Raw genomic sequence first — 27304 nt, 5'->3', positions numbered from 1 at the left:
AGAGGACGACCCCGAAAATCCTGGAGGAACGAAGTAGACGACGCCATGAGTAAGAGAGGACTAAACGATGGAGAAGACAGAGAGATGGAAACGGTTGAGCGAGGAAATGCAGTGAATACTGTAGAATCCCTAAATATATATATACAAACGTAAGTACCAAATTTAACAAACTGAATCATGCCACCACCTAGTAGTTGCGGAAATGAGATAAAGCTTTAAATAACATAAAAACAAAAAAATTTATTTAAAAATCCTTTATAAAAGGTATATAATTAATATCCTTAATAATTATACACCTTTTATAAAGGATTTTTAAATAAATTTTTTGTGATACATGGTATACAGCCCGCTACAGAAACTTAGTTTTCTTGTGGATTTTAACATAAAAACCGTATTCAATACCACAGCTTTCTCATAAAAAACCACATTACGAAACATAAACTATTTGCAATCAAAGTAATTTGCCTGCGGAAAATCCTACAACAGACCTGACGTTCAAAATAGACGGTCACTTCAAGCGTTGTTTGTGAGAGAACGGTGCATTCTACACAAAAAGTGCTAATAAACATTTTTGTTTAAAATTATTTTAATTTTGTTCAAAATCGACGGTCGCTTCAAGCGTTGTTTGTGAGAGAACAGTTCATTCTACACAAAAAGTGCTAATAAACATTTTTGTTTAAAATTATCTCAGCTACACTTTTTATTCTACGGCGTACAGATTTTTACCCCCCTACGAGGGGAGTTTTATGGGGAAGTCCGTGGGTAAAAGTGGTAAACTTTTTTGCATCTTTTTTGGGGTCCCAAAATTAATATTCTCGGTAAAACTCAGCTTGTTAGTATGATTTTTAGAGGTTCAGTGGCATTTTTTTCTCTGACGACTGGAGTATATAGTAAAATAACAAAAGACAAACATTCGGAAATGTAACTCACTACATTGGTCCAATAATTTAAATTTATGAAATCTACTTTTTTCTTTACAACATTGCCGAGATCATGAAACTCCCGACATTAAATTGAATTTAAAGAGAGTTAATAAAAAAATTTACCTTCACTGTCAGAGTTAAAATGTGATGGTGAAAGTGAATCAGCATAGCATTTTTGTCTTATTGGTCGAAGCGACAAAGCTGTACGTCTTTGCATTCGATTCATTCGAATTAGATGCCTAGTTCTGCTACCCCTAAAAATAAATAACGATAAGTACCTAATTTATGTTATGAAATATATCAAAAATACCTTCAGTGTCCTGTGAGGATCACTAAACATTGATTTTTTAATGTAATGTAGAAGTATTGTAAAATAAAAATACAACTTGCAATCACTGCGTTGTCTGCAGTATTGACACATTATACTAATATTTTTAGGTAGCCTTACCTACAGTTCTTAAACGAACCTCAACACATGCAAATTTTAAAATGATTACATCAATCTTTGGTTAAGAATCCATCGGTTTCAAACGAAGTTGTTTGGTTTGAATTTTAACTGAATAAGTTTTAACCGGCCTACATACCGTCGCCAGAAGTGACCAATCAGGACGCAGATTGTCACTCTGGCTGGCCAATAACAAACAGTTTTATTAAATGCTGTGTTATTGGCCTCCCGGCGGAAGATCACTGCTGAATTCCAAACACGAAGTGTCTAAAAAAGGCATCGCAAATTCCGATCGGGATCTAGGCGTCTTACATCACTAGCCCCTGCAGGACCTTGTTGACCGAGTGCCTCTTGAAAATTCAACGTTTATTATTACCCAAGAGTGAGTCCGAACGTCTTCGTAGTGAATACGTACGAAGTCTTATCGGCTACGAAGTATTCACAGGAAGGTATAGGAACCGGAGTAGCGACTGTTGGTAATTCTTTCGTCGAGGTAAAGAAAAGTTTAATAGGAAACTAGGTCACCTCACGAAAGAAACATCAGCTCAGAGTGAACATTCCCTGCCCAAGTATTCATCGATCTTTGAGATAGAAAAGACAGTGTGCCTTATACCTATCTCAGATCGTGCCGAACTAACAGTGTTCCACTGGACCACCGACGCCGACGCGACGGTTAGGAGAGAATAAAAGTTCCAGGTGGACTTAGAATTACTCCTCACTCGGTGGCCAAGCTGAAGTCGCGCTTCGTCGTGAGAACCCTTTTCGACGGAAATAATCAACGTTTTTACAAGACATAAGATTGTTTCTGCAAAAGGTAACGTGTGAAACGTAGCGCCGACGTTGAAGTCGCCACTCCGACGGTGTTCCTATACACGTGGAGTGGAGTGTGTGCTGTGTGCTCGACCACACCTCGAAACGTGAATGGCCGGCATCTTTGTTAAATCCAAGGCGTACACCGCGTACATAATTATTACATGTAAGAGAAATCCACCGTCAAGTAAGAACTATCGAACTGTTAAGCTATTCTGAATTATTGGCGGGCCTTCGAGGACTACAGAGCCACCTGTACACACTTCTAGTGGAGTGTGGTGCGAGTACATACAGATAACCACGAGGTCGAGGGTGGAGGCGAAGAACCTTCGCTCCGCCTCACGAGCGGCGGTCGAATCACATCCAGGCAGGAAATACCTCTGTGGATGCTCCGACTATACGACATGACACCCAACGTGAGGTGCCATGTCGTCTCAGAGGAGTTAGGCTTCTAACATCGTCTACTCGCCCTGTACGCTCTGCTTAGGGGCTTCACGTGTAGCTTGTGAAGTACCTCTAGCACTTATCCATATGTAGAATTAGGATGTTGTTAAATTCAGACAAGTCTTGACAAAGACTATCGAATTTAAAGAAAGCAAAAATATTTAGAAATAAAACAACTTCTTGATTGTAGACAAAGACCAGCTACAGAGTTTAAGGTAGAAATGGGGCAGAGTCCCGACTGGAGACCCCCTAGAGCGTACGATGCTATAGGTAAGGCCGTGGTCGAAGAATCTGCTTTGGGCTCACTGGTGATGAGCTTCGGTGGCTATTGTCCTGCGGAGGAGGTGGAATCCAGGGTGGTCAGAGGTTCGTTGTTGAGCTAAAACGGTCCTTTCCAGAATTCTATTGGTATAAATTATATGGTTATGAATTGTGACTCAATTTAATTAGTAAGTATATATAAGTTATGAATCGCGGAGAGTGCAGCTGTGGCTGTACAATAGACAGGTATAATTGTGCAATGAGATCGGAAATCCACAGAAAACCGATCCCTCCCTGCCATAGCAAGCTCGAAGTGAACAATTTAATAATTGTGGCGATAATAGAGTGGAGTTGCTTCCAGAATATCAATGTATTCATCAGGGAGTTCGTTGCTGGCAAGGGTCAACAATTTAGTGGGTGGGAGTTTGCGTTTCGGGTGTCTGTTGAATACATTGCCGAAGGATGAGCAGGTAGTTTTGATGATATTTTGGGCTCTGAAGTTTTGGCCACGGATGGTTTTGATTGTATAACTCCTGCTCAAAGAGAAGAGCCTCTCATTGATGGGCTGGATATTCGACAGTTGATGAACGTGGGTGGAGGGGTAGTCGTGCCGTTTGCTAAGCAGGATTCCCCGTTCCAATAAGCAATTATATATTGTTACAAGTGACACCCAACGTGGTAGGTAAATATAAATTATTACAATAAAAAGGATATGAACTAACAGCGCTTTTATGTACTTTCGAATGTACACAAAATGGTTAAAATAAATAAATAAATTTTGTAAATCGATGATTGTAAAAAGATTGTAAAATAAAAAAAAAATATTCAAATTACTTTATTAAATTTTAAAATTAGTTAAAATTTAAAAATATAGAAAACGTTTAAATACAACAAATAGTATGAAGATTTGCGGTAGTCCACAGTACCGCCTACTGCACCACTTTTTTATACAGAATGTCATTTCCCTTCTGTAGAAGTATTGGATATATTCCGTTAGAATCCGGTAATTTATATTACTCAAATGAGTTTATTGCCTGTCTGACTTTGTTCTGATGTACCACTTCTTTTGCCACATGCCAGTTTTCCTCAGAGCCAAAGTTATGGTCCCCAGTCCACTCCAGTCTGCTGCCATGGGTCTGGTGGTATCAGTTTTGTTTTGTACTCAACAAATTGCATCCTGAAAAATTCTATTTCGTTAAAAAAATTCCAACCTGAGTGTATTCACCTGACTCCTTTTGGGTTTCATACAGTATAATTATCAATTAAGACTACAATCTATTCCATCTACAGTTGGATCTTTCGTCAATTGCAAATTCAACAACATATCCTTGCCAAACACCCGATATTACATATATTAAAATCTAAAACACCCTCAACAAATTTTCAACGTATTTTTCAATCGGACTTACCTAACATCATATATTCTTTCTTCAGAATCGTGGCCCCTTTCATAAACATCGGTATCACGGTGCATCTTATGCGAAAACAACGTTAAAGTTCTTCTATCATCTAAAGATATTCTCTTATGACTACTACGTACTGGACGGGCTAAAATATAACACAAAATAAATATAAACCAACGCGTATACATCCATAGTGGGATTGAGTAAACACATTGTAATGGACGAGTGAATACTTAAGGATGAGTACCAAAAATATGTACCAAAAAATCAATACCTCATACTCTCTTAAACAATCTTATCTCTATTTTTGCCTTCGTCGCACAGCTTCGAATTTTCTAGCAAACTCTGGTGCAGATGTATCCGTTTTGAAGCGACAAGATGGATGGAAATGTTCCCCCCATGCCGAAATATATGTAGAAGATTCGATAAAATCATAAACAAAATTTCCAGAATAGTACAAAGTTGAGAAAACTTCTGTCTTGTAAGAAAAATACAGCCAAATTTTTCGGCCTTGCGTTGGATAGTGCGTAGACTATTTGCAAGAGTACCACCACCTTACTGTTGCAATTAACGTGCAGTCAACCAAGTTAACCAAACGTCATTACCCGCTCAACCTAAGGAAACAATGTGATAATGGGCAATCAAGATCACTTCTTTTTGTACATTAAAAATAGGGTGAAAAAAGTAATTCGAAGGGTACTGTAATTAATACTTGCTTTTATATTTGCTCGGGGGATAAAATCTGCTCCTTAATTGTCTGGGAGGTAAGTTGGTCGGTGGGTTTAAAGATGATTTTGGTTCTTCTTCGGCATTGCACGATGATTCTCTACCGCCCGATTCATCACTATCGCTCTCGTGACTGCTTGAAGTACCACTTCTCTCTTGTTTCGGTTTACTGAGACGAAGGCTACCCTACAATTATTATTAGAGAAATCTGTTTTAGTTCTCAATTCATATATAACATACGAGTCCCTTCCCATATCAGTTCCCATATTAATTAATATGGCATTTTTATTAATTTTATTAAAAATTACCCTTATGGTTTTTTATTTATTTTCAACAATAAAAAAAAAATTCACTAAACCCTGGCTATGCATTCATTTATGTCAACATACGCCGATTTTTTCATAATTACGTTAAATCCAGACGTAGCTATGGAAAAATGACATCAAAACAATAATATAGTCAGTTAATGTCAAATGTATTTTGTAGTATTGTAAGACTTTTTGTCGTTGGATTGTACAATGGGTCGAGGTAAAGTTATCGATGAGAAAATTTGTTCAATCATTATTAGATTTTTTTAATTCTGGAAAATCCATTTCGGAAATCGCGAATATGTTGCAGTTGTCACGCTACAGTGTTAGCAATATAGTCAGAAGATACAAAACTACAGGTTCGGTCGTCACAAAACCTACAAATGTACGAAAAAGTAAAATAACCGAAGCAGATCGAAGGGCATTAAGCGTTTTATGAAGTGACGTTATTGGAAGACCCGTTTCTAGATCAACATGTCACCGAGAGGCCCACGAATTAGGAATTGGTATTTACAAAGTAAGTTCTATAGTTGAAAAAATTAGTACGAATTGTTTATAATTAGTTTCATTTTAATTTAATTAGGCTAAGGAAAAGCCACTTTTAACATTACAACAACAAATATAGACTAAGATCGTCAAAAGAGCATTAAGATTGTACTAAGTCGCAATAGGATTCAATACAATGGAGTGATGAGTCCAGATTTGAAGTGTGTGTTGGAGACTGTATGAGTCGCGTCATTCGCAGGAAAAATTAAGCTTTCCATCCCGACTGTCTGAAGAGAAAAGTCAAATTTCCTGCATCTGTCATTATCTAGGGCAGCATGTCGTCTAAAGGTGTGGAAAAGTTACATTTTATCGATGGGATTGTAAACACGGACAAATATTTGAATATTTTAGAAGAATCTCTTTCACCGATTATGGAACACCGTTTAACATCAGCGGAAGATTTAGTCTTCCAACAGGACGACGCAGGTTGTCATACCTCACAAAAGATTGAAGACCATGGCATACCAGTTCTGGAATGGGTTTCTAACAGTCCCGACTTGTCCCCGATAGAGACTTTGTGGCGCGAAATGAAAAAAGTTTTGAGAAAACATCCTACCAGGTCGTCAACGAATTAAAGGAAAAATTGCAAGAAATATGGGATTCGTTTACATTAGAATTTTGTCAGAACTTGGTAAAAACTATGCCTCGAAGAATTGTGGATGTCATTAAAAATAAAGGGGATGTAACTCAGTGGTAAACTTTCACATTTTTTTGTTAATTGTACATATTCTACGCGTTTTTTTAAATTCATTATTATTTTGTTTAATCAATAGCTTTCGTTACATTATAAAATATTTTCTATAATTAGGAAATTCAAAAATGTTCAATGCATTAAAACTTCTAAAATTTACGTTGCGCTTTTATTTTTGTTCTCTAAAATTTAATTTTCTTATCAATCTAACGTTAGGCCAACTGGTATGGGAAGGGGCTCGTATAAAGGGAATAATAATCACTTAATATAATTTGTATTGTATGCATGTCATATTTTTACGTAAACTAAACTTAACTCGTAATTTTGGGACATTGGATATCCTTTATCAAGTATATTCAGCAAAATCTTAAAGATGCACTTGCATCATGGTAAAAACATTTAGCAGCTTATAAATTTGTTTTTCTTTGCACGATAATAAGTAGATGACACCTTTGTTAAGAGAGACGTTTATTGGTTTTTCGTGTTTGATTCAGCACTCGCGTGAGATGTGAACATGGGAGGTAGAAATGACTTCATTACGCGGTGTTGTTTACCAATTCAATACACTGATAAATCGTGCTCCTACGATATATACCTACTGGCTTCAAAGCGATAGCAAGCTTTTGCTAGAAGATGTAAACTTGTTACAATATTACTACTACTACTAAGGATTTCCACAGTTTTCACTGTCTTCCTTCACTCAACCGTTTTCTCCAATTTTCCCTGTCATTCCAGTCTCCATCTCGCAGGGTTCTTTTCTCCATAGCCTCGTCGATTTCATCTCTGAATGACCTTCGGGATCTTCCTCTCTTTCTTCTTACAATCGGGCTCCATTCTGTGATTTTGTTTATCCAGCGTCCTCATGTCCGCGTCAGTTCTGGAATGGGTTTCTAACAGTCCCGACTTGTCCCCGATAGAGACTTTGTGGCGCGAAATGAAAAAAGTTTTGAGAAAACATCCTACCAGGTCGTCAACGAATTAAAGGAAAAATTGCAAGAAATATGGGATTCGTTTACATTAGAATTTTGTCAGAACTTGGTAAAAACTATGCCTCGAAGAATTGTGGATGTCATTAAAAATAAAGGGGATGTAACTCAGTGGTAAACTTTCACATTTTTTTGTTAATTGTACATATTCTACGCGTTTTTTTAAATTCATTATTATTTTGTTTAATCAATAGCTTTCGTTACATTATAAAATATTTTCTATAATTAGGAAATTCAAAAATGTTCAATGCATTAAAACTTCTAAAATTTACGTTGCGCTTTTATTTTTGTTCTCTAAAATTTAATTTTCTTATCAATCTAACGTTAGGCCAACTGGTATGGGAAGGGGCTCGTATAAAGGGAATAATAATCACTTAATATAATTTGTATTGTATGCATGTCATATTTTTACGTAAACTAAACTTAACTCGTAATTTTGGGACATTGGATATCCTTTATCAAGTATATTCAGCAAAATCTTAAAGATGCACTTGCATCATGGTAAAAACATTTAGCAGCTTATAAATTTGTTTTTCTTTGCACGATAATAAGTAGATGACACCTTTGTTAAGAGAGACGTTTATTGGTTTTTCGTGTTTGATTCAGCACTCGCGTGAGATGTGAACATGGGAGGTAGAAATGACTTCATTACGCGGTGTTGTTTACCAATTCAATACACTGATAAATCGTGCTCCTACGATATATACCTACTGGCTTCAAAGCGATAGCAAGCTTTTGCTAGAAGATGTAAACTTGTTACAATATTACTACTACTACTAAGGATTTCCACAGTTTTCACTGTCTTCCTTCACTCAACCGTTTTCTCCAATTTTCCCTGTCATTCCAGTCTCCATCTCGCAGGGTTCTTTTCTCCATAGCCTCGTCGATTTCATCTCTGAATGACCTTCGGGATCTTCCTCTCTTTCTTCTTACAATCGGGCTCCATTCTGTGATTTTGTTTATCCAGCGTCCTCATGTCCGCTCTTCTGACGTGGCCGTACCAGGATAGTCTCTTCTCCTCTATATAGTCGATTATGTCTGATTGCACTCCCATTCTCCGCTTAATCTCTGCGTTTTCAATTCTGTCTCTTTTTGTAAGTCTACAGCTTCTCCTCAGGAACTCCATTTCTACTGCTCTTATTCTACCTCTATTTCTCTTGTTTATTGTCCAGTTTTCGGACCCATATGTCAGGATACTTCTTGTCAGGGTGTTATATATTCTCTTTTTTGTCTTTATCGTAATGTTCTTATCCCACAACACTGAGTTTAGTTGTCTTATACAGTTTCTTGTTTGTCTCAGTCTGTTGTTTATATCTTCTTCTGTTGTTCCCTGGTTCGATATTATGGTTCCTAAATACTTGAATTTATCTGTTCCATTTATTTGTCTTCCCTCGTCTACAATATTACATCAAATAAACAGAAGACTTAATGACAGAGCCCGATTTTAATCGGAACATTTCATTGGAAGCAGCAACAATGCAACAAAATATAAGATTATTAATCTCCTCTCTCCAATGGCGTCCACAGTCCAAATAGAGCCTTGGCCTCCAACAAACTATGCCTACAACCTCGCCGGTCCCGCGCCGATTTTCTCCAATCTTTCATTCTCCATTCTCACTACATGACCAGCCCATCGAAGTCTCTGAAGTTTAACGAATCGGTGCCTCTTTGAACAGTTGGTAAAGTTCATGGTTGTACATGGAACATATCTTTTAGGGATCTTTCCGCTAGGGATTTTTTCATCATTCTAAATCTTGTTAATAAGCATATGCATTTGTCTTACTAACCGAAGCCTTGTTATTCTTCTGTGCTCGTATTGCTTGTTTTACCTCTTCCATCGTCGGGGGTTCTATATTTTCTGTGTATTCCTTAAGAGCGTAGGCGCAAAATTTCGGGCCAATGCTTTTTAAATGTATTCATTTTTTTTTCGAATCCTGAGAAAACCAACAAATATTTTTGAAAAATTTAAACGCAGAATGCAAGATTACATTATTACCGAGGGCCGAAAGTCCCTTAGAATAAACAAAAAGTTTTTTTGAATGAGATATTTGAAATTAAAAATCACAGTAAATTTTCTCTTTTGTTTCGCCTGTAACTTATTAAAATAAACATTATAGAAGTTTTCAGAGACTTTCGGCCCTCAGTAACAATGTATTCTTTCATTCTGCGTTTAAATTTTTTTAAAGTACTTATTAGTTTTCTCAGGATTCGAAAAAAATGAATGCATTTAAAAAGCTTTGGCCCGAAATTTTGCGCCTACGCTCTTAATGCGATGCATGTTCATATGCTCGTCATTTTCTTGCGTTCCTAGGAGAGTTTGGAAATAGGTTTTCCAGACTGATTTTATTTCTTTTGGATCACTGGTTATTTTCCCTTCTTGATTTCTGCATAGATTTGTTTGGAGTTTGTATCCTTCTCTTAAATTGCGTAGATATCTATACGCTTCCTCTACATCGTTGCTTTGGAGATTTTCTTCCATTTTCTGTATATTATCGTTCTTATATTTTCTTTTCTCTGTTCGGCATATTTTATCGGCCCTCCGTCTTGCACCTTCGTAGCTTGCTCTTCTTTCTCTGGTTTTTCTTTCCATATTTTCTTGTGTTCTTCATCTCTTTTCTGTATGGCCTTTTTAGCCTTGTCATTTATCCATTTTCTTTTTGTTGGTTTCTTTTTTTATAAATTATTTTATTTATTTAATTAATTTTTATTAATTAAGATCATTAATACCAATTTATTATTTAGTATTGCTCCTCTAGCTGCTAAAATAGCCTCCATCCTCTTAGGCATGCTTCACAAAAGTTCTTGAATAGCTGCTGGCGGAATTCGAACATAGTAATTCGTAATTCAGTGATCTAGTTAGAAGCTGAGTTTGGTTTTCGTAAACGTCGCTTTAGGCTAAAGCCGAGGAAAGAGTTTTTAATCAAAATCATCCACAGAAAAATGCTATCTACCAATACGTACAACACTTCATTGACAGGTTTTAAACGACGCGACGGGGTCAGACAACATCAAATGAGAAGTAAGTCATCCAGTTCGAAATAAAGTTATTGAAAATGCAGCTTTGAGTCATATGTAAATGCTTCTGGTGTTTTACACACTAGCGTTCATTGAATTTTAAAAATAAATAAATTTCATGCATCAATCCCAGGTATTGAAAATGCAGTTTTGGGTCATGTTTAAATGCTTCTGGTGTTTCACGTACCAGTCTTCATAGAATTTTAAAAACAAATAAAATCGTTGAACTCGATAGCACAGTTACGAATTGCCGCACAGGAAGAATGTTTTCGATTTCCACAAGCAACCATTTAAAAACTTCTCAGCAGCATTCATAGTAGGCTGGAAGCTATTGTAAGAGCTAGAGGAGGCCTTACTAAATACTAAATTAAGTATTTTTAATTGTATATACAGGGTGGGTCACCACTAACGGGACGGAAGATTACAGCGAAAGGGTAGAAGATTTAAAAAAAATTACAGTAATAGTTTTTAAGTTGATAAATAGGTACATTTTAAAATTATTCTGAAATATACAGAATGTCCCAATAAATTGCAGCGTTTAAACTTATATCTTTTTTTGAGACATCCTATATTTTATTGCATTTTCTAATTGTCCGCAAAAAATAATATAGTTTCATAAGAGTTCCCTATACCTAAGAGTATTCTAAGTACTTTTCTTAAAATGTAAAGTTTTAGAAGAAGATTCATTCTCAACTTATTTAATCAATATAACAAATTTAGTCTTACATCTAAATAGTTGGATATTAATTGAATGTATTCCATGATTGATTCTTAAACATCTCTTTGCAGGGTGTTCAAAATTTACACTTTCATTATTGGATTATTCAATGTGTAATATGAGGCTTACCAGGAGAAGTATGTACCATCTTAAAATCTGGTCACCACCTATACCAGAAAAACTTCGTAGAAAATCATCACATAGGCGGTGTAGCGTTCCTGATAAATAAACGAGCTCCCTATAAAGTAACGAAGTTCTGTGAAGTATCAAACAGAGTCATATATCTTGTCATCGCTTTGAACAGCAGATACAGCTTACAGATAATACATGGATATGCACCGACAGGAAACTCAACAGACGAGGAAGCTGAATCATTTTACGAGGATCTGACAACAGCAAGGAACCAAGAAAAATCACACTTCGTAATAATCACAGGAGATTTTAATGCAAAACTTGGAACAAAAGAAGAGGGTGACACACAATATATCGGTCGCTTTGGGCTGGACAACAGGAACGAAAGGGGTGAGATGTTGTACAACTACTTAAACAACGAAAATTTATTTTGTCTCAACACTTTCTTTAAAAAATATAAACAACGTAAATGGACATGGATCAGCCCAGACAAGAAAACTAAGAACGAAATAGACTATATACTCTCCAATAACAAAAACATATGCACCGACGTGACAGTACTAAACAAATTCTATACCGGAAGTGACCATAGATTGGTTAGAGAGAATATTAAAATACAGACGAGAGTAGAACGAAACAAACTTATTAAACGAGAACGATACCCAACCACCGATGTCCTATTTCAAAAACAAACGGAATACCAAAAAGAGCTAAGCACAAGACTAAAATCAGTAGAGACACTGAAACAAATGGATATAAACAGACTAGCCAATAAAATAAAAGTAACTGTAACAACATCGGTTAAGAAAATATGCTCAAACACGAAAACAGCCAAAACATCTAAACTTCAACCTAATACAATTAAATTACTAAAAGAAAGACGAAACAGAACAGATCGAACTTCGGACAGCTTCAAAAGTTTAAACAAAAACGTGAAGAAAGAAATTAGGAACGATCATAGAAACTATAGTAACAATCTAATAAAAAATATAATACAAGATAACTGCAATATGAAAGTACTCAAAGCAAAAAACTCAAACGGCACAGGAAAATCATAGAAATAAAAAATGAGAAAAACGTCACCGTCCGAGACAGAAAGGAAATAAGCGAGGCCATTGAAAAATTCTAAACTAAATTATACTCAGCAAATACACAACCACAACAACGACGTACTGAACGAACAATAATTAACACCGGCTCAGAAGAAATACCGGACATAACCGACTATGAAATAAGAATGGCCCTAAATCAACTAAAAAACGAATAAATGTCCGGGAGAGGATAAAATTACAGTCGAAATGTTGAAAATCGGTGGAAGAAAAATAGAACAGGTATTAAATATTTTATTTAATAAAGTAATTGATGAAGGAAAGACTCCTCAAGAATGGTACAACTCCGAAGTCATTTTACTATTCAAGAAAGGAGACAAAGCAAACATCGAGAATTACTGACCAATATCCTTGCTCTCACATCTGTATATAAATTACTAACTAAAATCATAACCAACCGCCTAACACATAAGCTCGATTTCTATCAACCTATCGAGCAGGCTGGATTCAGAAAACATTTTAGTACCATAGACCACTTGCACACCGTAAGAACACTGATAGAAAAATGTACCGAGTATAATGTTCCAATTCATATGGCGTTCGTCGATTTCCATAAAGCATTCGATTCCATCGAATTATGGGCAGTGCTTGAATCTCTAGAAAATGCACGTATAGATAGATTCAAGATACACTAACATAATTAAAAACATATATGAAAATGCCACCATGCAGATAAAGCTGGACGAAAGCACAAAAACTAATCCCATAAGACTACAACGGGGAGTAAGACAAGGAGACACCATCTCTCCCGAACTATTTACCCTTGCTCTAGAAGACATTTTTAAGAAACTAGAATGGAACAATAAGGGTATCAACGTCGACGGATCATACTTAAACCACTTGCGATTCGCAGATGACATAGTTTTAATAGCCGATAATATCCAAGAACTAAATGATATGTTACAACAATTAAATGCAGTTTCAGGAGCGGTAGGCTTAAAAATGAACTACAGCAAAACAAAAATACTAAGCCGAGACCAGACAAATATAACAATACAAAATCATACCATAGAAAATGTTGAACGTTATGTATATCTAGGTCATGTTATCAAACTAGGAAAACCAAATCAAGATGCTGAAATTAAAAGAAGAACACAACTGGCATGGGGCGCTTTCGGCAAATTAGCATATATCTTAAAAAACACCTCCATTCCTGTAAACTTAAAGAAAAAGGTGTATAACACATGCATACTACCAGTTTGTACTTACGGCTTGGAGACAGTAGCCCTTACCAAAAATCTGCTAAAAAATTAGAAACAACGCAAAGAGCAATGGAACGAATCATGCTTGGAATATCACTAAGAGACAAGATTAGAAACACGTAGACATGTTCACATAAGACGTAGAACGAAAATTAGGGATATTGTGGAAGAAATTGCAAAAATGAAATGGCGCTGGGCAGGTCACGTAGCCCGATATAATGACAACAGGTGCACATGGAGAATTCTAGAATGGAGACCAAGGACGACAACAAGAAGCATGGGAAGACCTCAAAAAAGATGGGTAGATGACATAAGAACAGTGGCAGGCAAACAGTGGATTAGATTGGCGCAAGATAGAGAAAGATGGAAGCAATTAGGAGAGACCCACATTCAGGAGTGGATGGAAAATGGTTCACAAAGAAGAAGAATATGAGGCTTATTTTAAATGCAACACGATATATATTAATCAATAGTAATATTAAACAAAGTATTCTCTTTTTATTGGCATAAACATATCAATGTATCTAGGTGTTATAGCTTTTGCGTAATTTACGATTATTTATATTCTTAATCGGTAAATCGATTTTAAAACAAACCAATGTAGTTAGTTAATGTCATTGTATGACATTGTCATTTTATGGCATTACGGTCTGATAATTGTCAAAAATATAAACATTCACGTATTATCTTTAAATTTAATTGATCGTAAAAATGAAGAATTACGCTATCTACGAAAGAGTCGACACGGTACTTTGCGTTGGGGAATGTTTGGAAAATTATGGCATAGCTTCTAAAGTTTACGCTTAAAAGTATCCTGATAGAAAACACTCAAAAAATGAAGTTTTTGAGAGATTGCTCAATAGATTCCGTGCTACTGGTAATGTTGCATACGAAAAGGTAAATAAAAATAAACCAGTTAGTAGTGACAACGTCAACGAACTGAATATCCTGCTTTCTGTTACGAAAACCCCAAATATTAGTACTAAAAAAATTTTCTGGTGAATTAGAAATAAGTCAAACTAGTGTATGTAGAATACTTGTAGAATACTTGTAGACAAGTCACTATTATCCGTATCACATTCAACTACAGAGCATTTGACAGAACAGGATTGTGATAAACGATAAAATTTTTGTTTATGGACTTGAGATAAAGTTGGTCACAACAATGGTCTAGTAAATAGACATAATTTTCATTATTATGATAAAGTAAACAAACATTTTATATTGAATCTGGTTCAATACAACATCTGTGCAGTTTTTCCGCGCTGCTGCAGATAAGATAAAGATTGCCATGATGATCGCCAACATTCGTAACGGATAGGCACATCAAGAAGAAAAAAACAAACATTTATTTCGTATTATTGATTGCCAACAACAATGGAGTGTTAACATTTGGGGCGGCATTATGGGTGAGTATGTTATCGGTCCGTATTTTTTTGACGGAAATCTCAATGGAATATATTTTTTCAATTTCGTAAAACAATATTTTTGGATCTTTCTTGAATATCTCCTACTTAGCGTCCAAACAAAACTGTGGTTCTAATTGAACGGAACTTCTGCTCATTTTTCGGTTTTTCATAACAGTTTTTTCCAACCGGATTTTACTTCCAACACAAACTTAACTGAGATGATCAAATGACAGAAAATTGCAGAATTACAACCTAAAAATATAATTATTTAATTGTAACAAGACGCTCCAACAACACAAACCAAATTATTCCATTTCGTATAACCATCTTCATAAATATCTAAAAATTTGAATGTGAATGAAATCATCCGTGAAGAAAAACAGAAAAGCATCAAAAACTAAAAGATTATTAATCAATCACTACAGTTGTTGCTACAACCTACAACAAACTACTCAGACGAAGCATGGTATTGGATCTACTAGACTGGATAATCTCATTACAAAGAATTATCAGCGTTTATTATCAATTATCAAGTTTCTACCAATAACATACGCTCTTAATAAAACAGTTAAAAAGTACTTGTTTATTTCACTGTTTATTGAAAATAAACCCGTACTAAAAATGGTATAAACCCAACAGTGAATTCGCTTGTTTTAACAAGCCAAATTCTAGGAATTCACACTCTGAGGAGTGTGCTCCTCCTTGGTAAAATTACTACTCCGTGGTTTTACGATAAAATAGCAATCATCGAATAGAGGACCTTTACAATATTTTTAGAATTTTCTGTTTGAAGTGGACCATACTTCTGTTTATCATTCAAACAGTTTCCACGATTCAGTTTTGCGTGCCTTGGCTTTTCACCAATTTAAGACATCTTTTGGGAGTTCTACCTGAAGATTTTTTAGTGTCTGGATTATTATATTTCTATCAATTTTTCAATTTCTGTGTTTCTATCAACCTATATATCTATATCTGAGGTTGGCTGCTACAATTGAAAACTCCTCTCTGTCTTCAGATGTTCTTATTAGCTATTCTAAATTTAGCCCTGTCCATTGTCCAACATGTTTAAATGCAGTTCTATAGAACTCTTCAGAGCAGCAGTAGATAGAGTAAAGATAGTGATGATGATATCCAACCTCCGATCGGGAGACGGCACTTAAAGATGAAAATTGTCCAACGTTGTAGATGTTCCTTAGCCTTAGAGTATTTTCCTTCCTAGTCATCTCTTTCCCTCGACCTTCCATTCTCTATTAGTTAAGCATATCGGTACTTATTATTTCTCAGATGTGGCCTAAGTATGATGTTTTCCTAACTTTTGTGTGTTTTCCTAACTTTCATTGTGTTGACAAGTTTTCGTTCCTCTCTGCAGTACTTCTTCGTTTGAGATATGCGATGTCCATGAAAATTTGAGGATCCTCCGGTAGATCCACATTTTAAAGACTTCTAATTTATTTACGGTTGATGTTTAAGTACAGAGTAATAAACAATCAGAATGCCCACTCTGCTTGAAAAAATAAGTACGCGCATCTCGTTCGCACAGACGGAATCAGCCATGTTATAGTCGGAACCATGATACTATGACTAACAAGATAGGATCTTCCCGTAGCACAAAATCGGTCGTGTTCGCGCATGCCGTCATTGGAGAGTAGAATTTGAATTCTTGTTAAAGTTAAATGGGATTTTTATGCATTCTGTGATAAAATTATTCGATTAGCAAAATAATAATATTAAATAAAGGTTTAATAATTACAATAATCGTACACAAAAGGATATCTCCAAACTATTTATTAAAGATTATTCATTGACACATACAAAAAACTGACATTACACACGTGCAACTCTCCAATTACGTCACGACTTATGCGCAATATCTTATCTTCTTAATCATAGTATCATGGTCGGAACCAGTGCTGTTGAGTGACATTTTATCTTGTGTGCATAGAAAAATTAACCAGGTTTAATTTATTTACGGCCACTATAGACATAATATGCACTATTTTATTCATAATTTTAGTTGAAGAATAGATTAAATTATTTCAAATGTACTAAATTATTAATCTCTAAAAATTTAAATTACAGTTCTGTCGTAGCTTGTCACAAATTTCTCAATTCGAGTCTATGTTTCTGTTTCAAATATGGCGATCGCGTGCTGACAAACTTCAAAGGCGGCATCTGAGAGTAGGCATTCTGATTGTTATTTAGTCTGTGGTTTAAGCGTCCACGTTTAACTGCGTAGAGGAGAGTCGGCCAGAAATTTTGAAAAACGTAGTTTTGTTTTGAGTTTTATTCGAGAATAACGTAGGAAGGAGTCTTTTAATTCTTTTCAAATGATTTTTTGGTCTATTCTATTCTTGATCTTATTTCTAGATCAGGATCTGACATCGACACCCATGAAGAAGGTTCTCGAAGAAGTTGATTTGAAGAGAGAAACAGGAAGAAGGCAGCTGGTACAACGAAAAATGTTGCCTTAAAAATCAGCCCATGTCAAAAAGATTAAATGTCAAAATAGTGAAATGGACGAATCGGAATATGACGAGAAAAGCATCTTGATGATGATCAAATAGACGATGTGGATCCGACTAGACGATGTGAGTTCGGGAAGAACAGATAATTGTATCAATGTGTATCTTGTTTAGGTTGGGCCCATGCCGATTGCACTGCGAGAAAAGGTTTGAATGACTATATATATGACATATGCGTTGAATAAATACTCAGTTTAAACAATATTTTTTGTAATGAAAAAATCAAGCTGTATAAGTTTTTAATTTGCGTAAAATTTACCGATACACTGCGTAAAATTACCCACGTACCTAGATGGTTAATTTACGCAGCAGTCAAGAAAATATAACTGATAATTTCAGAATGTGTATTTACCGTTTGACTATATGTGTGTTATATATGTTTAGAATAAATATTCGCAGTTAACTATATTAATTTGAATAGGCTCTTCTTCTTTTTATGGAGACATGACTCTGTTTTTCAATGTGCCTTCAGTAAGTTGTCGTTCCATCGTTTTCGTGGTCTTCCTACTGATCGTCTTCCTATTGGAGAACCGTCTCTTGTCATCTTTACTTCTCTATTTGTTGTCATTCGGCTTATATAATCGGTTCATTTTACTCTTCTATTTCTTAACCAATTCTTCATGTTCTCCACCTTGCATCTACGTGGTATATCTGTACTTCTAGCTCTGTCCCATAGTGTCTTACCATCAGTGTTTTTATCTCTGCTGTTTCTTACATCCTTTTTGTCGTCTCAGTGTCAGGTCGTGTTTCTGTCGCGTATGTCATTATTGGTCTGATGACTGTTTTGTAAATTTTGTCTTTCATTTCTTTCCCGATATTTTAATTTCTTCATGTCGTTTCATTCAGGCAACTTGCGGCTCTGTTTCCTCTATTCTCTTGATCTTCCACTTCAGTTCCGAGCTTTCCGTAGCTAGATAATGTGATGCCTAGATTTTTAAACTTCATCACTTGTTTTATTATCTGACCTTCCAGTTCCAATTTACATCTTAGTAAATTTGCTGTTGTAAACACGCATTTTGTCTTTTTTGGGGAAATTAACATGTTAAATTTTCTGGCGGTTATATCAAATTGGTGAAGCATACTTTGAGAGAGTATTATTGCGTCGTCTGCATAGCAGAGAACACTGCCTGGGGTGATTGCCGGGTGGATTTAGTAGCTCTGCGGTTACCACAGGCGGTCCCAAGCCCGGATAAAATGTGGAGGGTGATTGGCAAGGTTAGCAACCTACCAATCGTAAAAACGAATACTTTGAATAGGTTTAATAACTTAATAAACAATAATAAAAAGAGATGCTTAAGTGCGTAGATTTCCCCCACCTTCCCTTATTAAATTCTAAATTTCACTTTTGAGTTTATAATTGGTGCTAAGAGTTTCTCACACTAAATGTGTTTTTCTGAAATTTAAGATATACATTCCCTAAAACAAAATAAATGTGTAAGGACCTACCCTAGTCCGATGTTTCGGGCCTTCTGGAGAGCCGTTCGACTCCTTTCGTCGAGTATTGACCATAACACTTAACAACTGTGACAATTTATTTAGTTAGATATTTATTATTTACAAATTGATTTAAAAACAAAAATGGAGAACTCCAATACTGATAAAATATATTACATAAAATTAGTACAATATATAGTAAAAATTTATTACTCTAAAACAAGGCATTTCGCAATTTAGATATGGACAGATATTGCACAAGTTAAAATGTTACATACTTAAAATGATGGATTTAATCTATATTTACTATTTTATAAAATATATTTATTTTAAAATTTTAGCTATTTTTCTATTGTTTATATAGCGTCAAATTTATTTAATTAATCTCTTAGAAGGAATGCACAATCAATTGACAAGTGATAGCTGCTAACACAATAATTGCTACCGTATTAGATAATTATTATTGGGAAATTAGTTTTGCAACATATTTTATGGCACATTCCACGAACATAAATCACTAATAACACGTTCAGCTCCAGTGTTATAATTTGTTTTTTTTTCCATAGGTTAAGTTTTTTTTTGTAAATAATAGTCGTGGATGCCTTTCCGGATTTCTCATTCATTAAAAAATTTACAAAATTTAGTTATCGCACAACATTTTTGAGGCATCACACCGATGCCTCGCTTTCCGAGCTCTATAATTTTTTTTGTCTGGACAGCGTGGCATTTACGCGATACCTCAAACTTGTTGATTTTTGTATGAAGCGACCGTGGTATTTGACGTAATATTCTGATTCATTCTTTGTTCGGTACTCTTCGCGTACGGTTATTGTATGAGTGTACAATAAAATATTGGATTACACGAATTTTTTCGATACGTTCCTGAACGGAAAAGAGTTTATACGAAGAGCTTATGTCAGATGAAGACGTAGCAGTGGACGACCCATATGCAAATTATGGATCATCAGATGACTATATACCCAGCGACACAAAAACCTCGGATTCTTCCGAAGAAATTCATAGGAAACTGAGAAAATTACATGACATCAGTGAAGTACCGGACGAACGCAATCTTGCAGTGCGAGGGTCTAGCAATATACCAAAACTAATTTCTTTCTAGGATGACCTGACACAACAGACAATGGAAACTGTAATTTCTGCATTTACTGTTGTCACAGAAAATGAAGGCTAGAGTTCAGATTTATTATGAAGCAAAATTGACACTTCCAAGTTGAAAAATGTTCCGCATGCTAGTCAGAATGCTGGGGTACTGAAGTATTACAACAATTTTACAGAAACTCCTTATTTCTTTTACAAACTATTTGTGACTGATGACTTGATCAATTATGTAATTGACCAAACGAATTTATATGCAGATCAACACATAAATGGCCGACCTGTTGTAGCCAAATCTAAATATGTATAAACGTTGGATATAAACTACTAGAAAAGAAATGGAAATATTCTTTTGGGTAACTGTATGGGTGGGATTGCTAAACGTCACAGGATTAAGCGATTATTGGAGCAGAAGTTAATTATTTATTACCAATATAAGACACAAAATGTCTAGATATCGTTTTGAGCAATTACTTTCAAATATTCACTTCAACAATAATGAAACAGCGGCACAACCAAACTCACTGGATTTTGATCGGCTTCACAAAATATCTCCGATGGTTCAAACACTTATTTCTAGATTTCAGCAAATTGTTACTCCTGGAGAAAACGTCTGTATTGGCGAGACGATGGTACCTTATCGTGGTCGCTTGAAATTCAAGCAATATATCAAAAATAAAAAAGACAAATTTGGTATCTAATTGTATAAGCTTTGCTTATAAAACGGCTACACTTATGACCTCAAAATTTACTGCGAAAAAGATAGTCAAGGTGGTCAAAATGCCTCTTTAGCTGTTGTTCGATCACTTAAGGAAGGGTTTTTAGATAGTGGTCGTACTATCTTCACAGATAATTATTATACAAGTGTCACCCTCGCTCTCACACAGCTCAGCCGTAAAACTCACCTTGTTGACACTGTTCGGTCAAAAAAAGAAATGAAATGCCGAGGTTTTCAAGAACAAAACCTAAAAAAAAATGAAAAAATTTCCATACAAAGTAATTCTGCAGTTGTAATGTTAAAATGGTGTGACAAAAGGGAAGTCGTGATGATTAGTACAAAACACGGAGATGAAATGTTAAAATGTCTATATAAAGGCAAAAAAATAGAAAATCCCAGAATGAGTGTTGATTACAATGATTCAAAATTCTTTATTGATCTCTCAGATCAGAAAAAACGTATTCACATTGATTTTGATGAGAAAATAAATGGTACACAAACTAAAGTGACTAAAACAGAGTTCAAAACAGAAGTCGCTATAGAACTACTGGGTGAAATGTCCGCTATTTAGACTAATCTCAACGACAACACCGATGTTAGTCACGGGTTTGTAGAAGGAAGAAAAAATAGATGTGTGGTTTGCTATGTCAGAATGAAGAATGAATTGGTGCGGAAGGAAGCTCAAAACAAGTGTTCTCGTTATAAATTTTTGTGCAAAGAATGCAAAAAAACCTTATTGTATTTCTTGTTTTTTCTTAACAATTAATGCTGTTTTAAAATAATAAGATGTTATATTATTTTTGCATATTCTGAATAAAATCCTTAATTTGTTTCATAAAGTTTTATAATTTCCACATCTTTCATAAAAACCGTCTCATGTCCAATCAGGAAATATTATTTTGCTCCTTGGACCATCCTGTCCAACATACAATGTAATTTATATAGCTGTGTGGGCTATAGTTGATGCCACGGTGTCCTGAATACAAAACAGTAGTGTGGCATTATACTGATGCCTCACTGTCCAAAGAGTACGGCATAGTAAGACATCACATTGATACCACCCGGAAACGTGTTAAAAACATATATAATTGCAGCATCAGGTGTAAGATTACATAAAAACAAGAAAATAAACGTCGACTCATAGGGTGAGACCCATGTGTGGTTGCTAGATCCACCATCGGGCGCCTCCCCAGGTGGCAAATAGGAGAATGCCTCTCAGATATAGGTGGTGCCGAGGAACCGAAATACTCGGTGTGGACCAAACTAGCACATGGAAATGGGAAGCAGACGATAATGGGCTACGGAAATAAAGAGCCGGCAGGGTGAGAAATACACAATTAAACTAAAGAACATTCCAAATCACTAGCCAGGAAATTCTCTGGGAACAAAAGATCACCAGACATAAGATGAAAATGATGAACAGCTATATGGAATGTGAAGTGAAGCTGGCAAGTTGAGCAATCCACTTTCTGAGATATCAAACTAAATGATACTATCATGGGGGTGAGTCAAATAAGGCCAAATACAGTTAATTTCAAAGCAAACAGTTACACCGTTCATTTTTATGGAAACCAACAACTTTCCTTTTATGGTAACTTCCACAAGGAAAATGAAATTCGTGTGTTAACTTAGTAAATTGCATGACAACGCAGGACTCCCAGTGGTTACTAACCCAAGAGATGTGTGTATGTGTGCTCGATAGGCAATACAAGTAATATAACGCCAGTATCGACGCTTCGCTTCAAAATATTATTGCAGTAGAATAGAGAAAATTATGAAGATAAATTGTATGTATGTATATATATATACTAAATTATGATTGGTGTTCTCCACTTGAAAAAGACATTAAAACTATGTTTTTATAGTAGTAAAAGTATGCATGCACAATATTATTAAGCATTTCTTACAGATATAAAGTAATGATTTATTTTTAATTAACTTTTAATGTCTAGTGCATCAACAGCTTTTATACACGAACTTTAATGTTAAGAAAATTCTATGGTTAATACTACAACTACTGCTACAAGGATTCTAATCAAAGCTAACATTATTATTATTTATTGAATGATTTAAAAATGAAATCATTATTACTCAAATCAAAGCACATTCATAAAAAAGCATTAGTATATGAATAAAGCTAAGTGACAGACATGATTAATCAATAATAAACACTTTTTTAAATGAATGAAAACTTTATTATATTGTATTACCACAAAAAATATTATAGCAGTATGAATACTATTCTTTATGTGCCATCTCCTCTCAGAAGGTTGACAATCATCAAGCCAATTTCTATTTTTGATAGCTGTAAACAGGCCAACGAAACTACAACTAAATCAGGAGCTCACATTGCTCAACCCACTCCTAAGTATTCTCCCTTACTTTATTATTTGAAGTAAATATATATCAAGGGGTTCCACAGCTTCTGCTGCATCCCTCATCTCAAACCCCATCCTCTCCTATCCTATCAATTGTTTTCTTCCAAGTTTCTTTCCCTCAATACATCTTCGATTCCTTTTTTCCATATTATTTTTCATTTGTGTTTTCTTCCATTTGCAGGATGATATTTTAACGTTCCGTTTGGTCACTTTTCCATGTGTCCATACCATATAAGCTGTTAGGTCGTTAGTATCAGGTGATTTTTTCTGCTACTCCCATCTGTTGTCTAACATCTTCATTTCTTCTATGTCTGAACTTTAATATTCTCTCTGTTCGACTGAGGAATTTTATTTCCACTGTCTTAATTTTTTTCTTATTTGTCTTGATTGTTCTATTTTTGTTAGGAGCTAATTTTCCAATGCATAGATGTTCAGTTTTTGGAAAATTTATTTTCAAATGTAACATTGTTTCCTCATCATAAGTGAGATATCTTCCTCATTGTTGCCTACAACTACTTGATCATCGGCAAAAAGTAAGGTGTGTAGAGTGTCTTGCTCCTTATCTGTACTCATTCTGTAACACTTCCTATGTCAGGTATCTAGTACCTCCTGAATATATTTTAAATAGAGTTGAGGATAATGGACCTATCTCATTGGCCTTGTGCAGACTTTTATAACTGTTATGTTAATTTTATCTAGTGTAGACTCCACTAAGGAAAGTTGGGTACAACCATTGCAAATTTATCTCTATCTTCTGCTTTCCTTAAAAGTGTCTGTGTGTTTAATATGGTCCAGTCACGAATGTTTTTTAGCCAGGATATTTGTCGACTACCAGAACCCCTTTTTCCTTTGATTTTAACCTTCATAATCAGCTGCAACAACTCATAGTTCTCATTTCTAAGTATGTGTCCCAAATATGCTGTCTTTCTCTTTTTAATGCTGGTCAAAAGTTCAGTCTCTTCCCAGTTTGTGCAACACCACTTAGTTTGTAATAATGATCAGTCCACGGTATTTTCAAAATGCTTATAAAAAGCCACATCCCAAAAGCTTCCAGGGGTCTCATTAAGTCAACCAGCTTTGGCATCATAAATAAGTGGATAATCATATATTATAAACAGCTCTTAAAACTTCAAATAGTTTTATTACAGGCACATTATCACATTATTATATTATTTGAAGTAAGTTATTAAGTAGTAAGGATCCCCCTTAACAAGCTCTGTGTAACTTTACCAACTAATGGAACCGCTACCAAAACTAACATTTTGTGCTACAGCAAATTCTGTGAAATGTTCTCCAAGTATCTGTCTGACTTCCACAGTTGAATTCTTATTTCATCCATGCACAGAATTCGCCTTTGCTGCTCATTCCAGTTAGCATGGATTTGTGCAAATTGTAACTGTCTAGTTTTGTGATATGCGAAAGGAAGTCTAGGAACTTTGGCGGGGAATTTTAGATTTAAACCAGTTTCTTTCAGTCTTCTTATTACTACTAGTTTTACTAACATTGACTTGCATTGTCATCGGCAATTGCTTTTTCAGCAGAACTGTAAGTGTGTGATTTCATAAGGACTAAATTCGTAAATATTTCTAGGTATTGTACTTATTTTTTGTCATTGACTGTCCTTGTCTTTTGTACTCTGCAGTTTTGTTGTGTCACTTTAATAAGAATATAAAATCACTTCAGAATGATCATGAATAAGTGTATATTCATTAAAAACTTTCCATTTGCAAATGCTACTCTATAAACAACTAAAAATTTTTAAAAATAAATGTTTGTTTGAATTGATGCTGTTTTAGTTTGTGAATATTTTTAACAGCAAGTGAATAGTTTTTTTGTTTGACTATGAGCTAGAAGGATGTATGCTTGATTGCAAAGTAATTTCCAGCCACTGTCAGGTGGTTAAAATTAAACCAAAATAGCAAAAAGTAATACGAGTAACATAGCGTCCAAGTATATGATCATAAATCAGTGAAATATAGGTACTCAGCAGGATAGCTACCTCGCTTTAATCATCTAATGTGACTAATAGTACTATTTTTTATCAACTATACAACTGTGTCATATAGACTTTTATAAATTTAGAAAAATAAGTCCATATTCTATTTTTTGTAAACTTGTTTTATTATAAATAAATTATTTACACATTCACTCAATTACACCTTCACAGCTGTCAACCATTTTAATGTTTAATTTTATAAGCTGGTCTATTTTAATTTTCCTTATACCACTGTGGTTTTTACATCTTATATAAATAAAGGAAAATATGATTCCCTTATTGAAATAAATCACATAATAAATGTTATATATGCATAAATTAGAAGTCAATAAACATTAGATCTGGGAGATAAATAAGTATCTTTCATGCATTTAAAAGTAATGGAGGCTCTAACATGAATAAGAAGCTACATGTCTAATGAATGCATACATAATATACAATATTGAATAATGTGATCCGATTTTAATAAAAAACATCTAATATGAGGACAAAAGTTGTTCTGTTTACTTGAATGGAACATTAATAAAAGGTATCTCTTCTTTACTGGTTTAAAAATTAAGACAATGGGAGTTTACCATATTAACCTCAATGTCTGTTTTATTTAACAATATCTATAATACTGTTTTACTTTTACTTCAGAATGTAAGGAAAATCAATTTGACTACAGTTAGAAAAAAAATCAGATAGAAGGTCGATTCCATTATAGAAATAGTAATGACTAAAAGAGCAGAATATAAAATCTGTATTCATATTTCCTTCTGTAGATTTAAGTTTGCGGTAAACCATTTGTTATTTAACGGTTATAGATAAAAACAATAATAAAATACCAGACTATGGCGTTATTTGAAAATGCAAAAGCAAATAATCACATCATGCAATCACTTTGTTAAAGCATATTTAGGTGCTTTTTAAAAGTATTATCAATAAAAACTTACCCAAAATGTAAAATAAAAATTTAAAAACTGTTTTTAATGTTAAGATAGAACAAAAGATACCTAATTCGTTTACTTCGGCTCTTTTAACAACTATATAAAAAGCTTTCACTTTGACTTTGTCGTCCTATAACGAACAGAACAGAACACTTCTGTACAAAATAAAAATACTTGTCAACTGTCAACCGTCTATAAGCCGTGATTTAATCACAATTGCATTGTACATTATCACAGAATACTAACAATTATTCATATGTGAAATTTTTAAATACGAATATAAATAATTATAAGTATAAATTTTGCAAAAGGTAATCTGGAATCGCTTTTTATAATATAATTCTGTCAAAATTACAATTTTATGTCACCAAATTGCGCCAAATTTTAAATGGTTACTCGTTACAGCGTTGCCATTATTTTCTTCCGCAAAAGATTCAAAGTTTGTCGGATTGGTAGAAAGGATTCGAAGTCTGCCGGATTGGTAGATACTGTTTATCCGAAGTACCACAGTCGTTAAAAATAAAATAACCATTTCTTTGTAAACACAATGAAGCCGACTTTACTTAGATATACACAATGTCTGACACAATACAATGTACCTACAATAAGCAAATTGACTGCAGTACTTAAAAAAGGAGAAATTAAACTAAAATAATATACTATTAAAACTAAACGAAATCAAGTACGAACATCATTAAACATTTATGTAGAATAATAACTAGACTTCGGCAAATATGCATATTGCATATTTTGCATATTGTGCATATTTTATGCAAATATTTCATATTTTGGCATATTTGTATAAAAGTTTGCATAAAGTGCATAAAAGTTCAGATTTTTATACTGTATTTGAAAATTTTTAAACATACCAATTTATTTCAATTCTTGTATAAAATTTTGTAGTCATTTTAATCAAGAAATGATCTAAGTACGTAATCTCTACAGGTACAAAACATTTACAATTTCAAAGAAGATCAATTTAAGTAGCCCTCAACATTCTTAGAAAGTCTCGGTCACTGAGGCATTCAGTTATTGGATAATCGCTAAGGGTTCGCTCATTTGCATTTTATGATCTAATCCCCA

General features: G+C 34.5%; 1 protein-coding gene across 4 annotated transcripts in view; it reads right to left on the bottom strand.

Moving 5' to 3' along the window:
• LOC140435042 (ATPase family AAA domain-containing protein 2-like) overlaps positions 1-26379 on the bottom strand; it is a 91408-nt gene extending 65029 nt beyond the window's left edge. Inside the window, exons 1-5 of one of the 4 annotated variants that reach the window (XM_072523726.1) lie at positions 26228-26373; positions 19097-19171; positions 5003-5198; positions 4293-4431; positions 1047-1177 (exon numbers count right to left, since the gene is read on the bottom strand). In XM_072523726.1, the coding sequence (XP_072379827.1) occupies positions 1047-1177; positions 4293-4431; positions 5003-5198; positions 19097-19159 (529 nt within the window). In that variant the 5' untranslated portion in view covers positions 19160-19171; positions 26228-26373. Of the gene's footprint in view, positions 1-1046; positions 1178-4292; positions 4432-5002; positions 5199-19096; positions 19172-26227 lie in introns of all 4 variants that reach the window. The other 3 variants (XM_072523727.1, XM_072523729.1, XM_072523728.1) reach the window with 3 other exon arrangements.
• Between the last annotated feature and the right edge of the window lie 925 nt (positions 26380-27304).

This window comes from Diabrotica undecimpunctata, chromosome 2 (assembly GCF_040954645.1).
Source record: "Diabrotica undecimpunctata isolate CICGRU chromosome 2, icDiaUnde3, whole genome shotgun sequence".
In the NCBI taxonomy this organism is placed as follows: domain Eukaryota; kingdom Metazoa; phylum Arthropoda; class Insecta; order Coleoptera; family Chrysomelidae; genus Diabrotica; species Diabrotica undecimpunctata.
The sequence above is the reverse complement of the archived record's forward strand: the minus strand, read 5'-3'. Positions and strand labels throughout refer to the sequence as shown.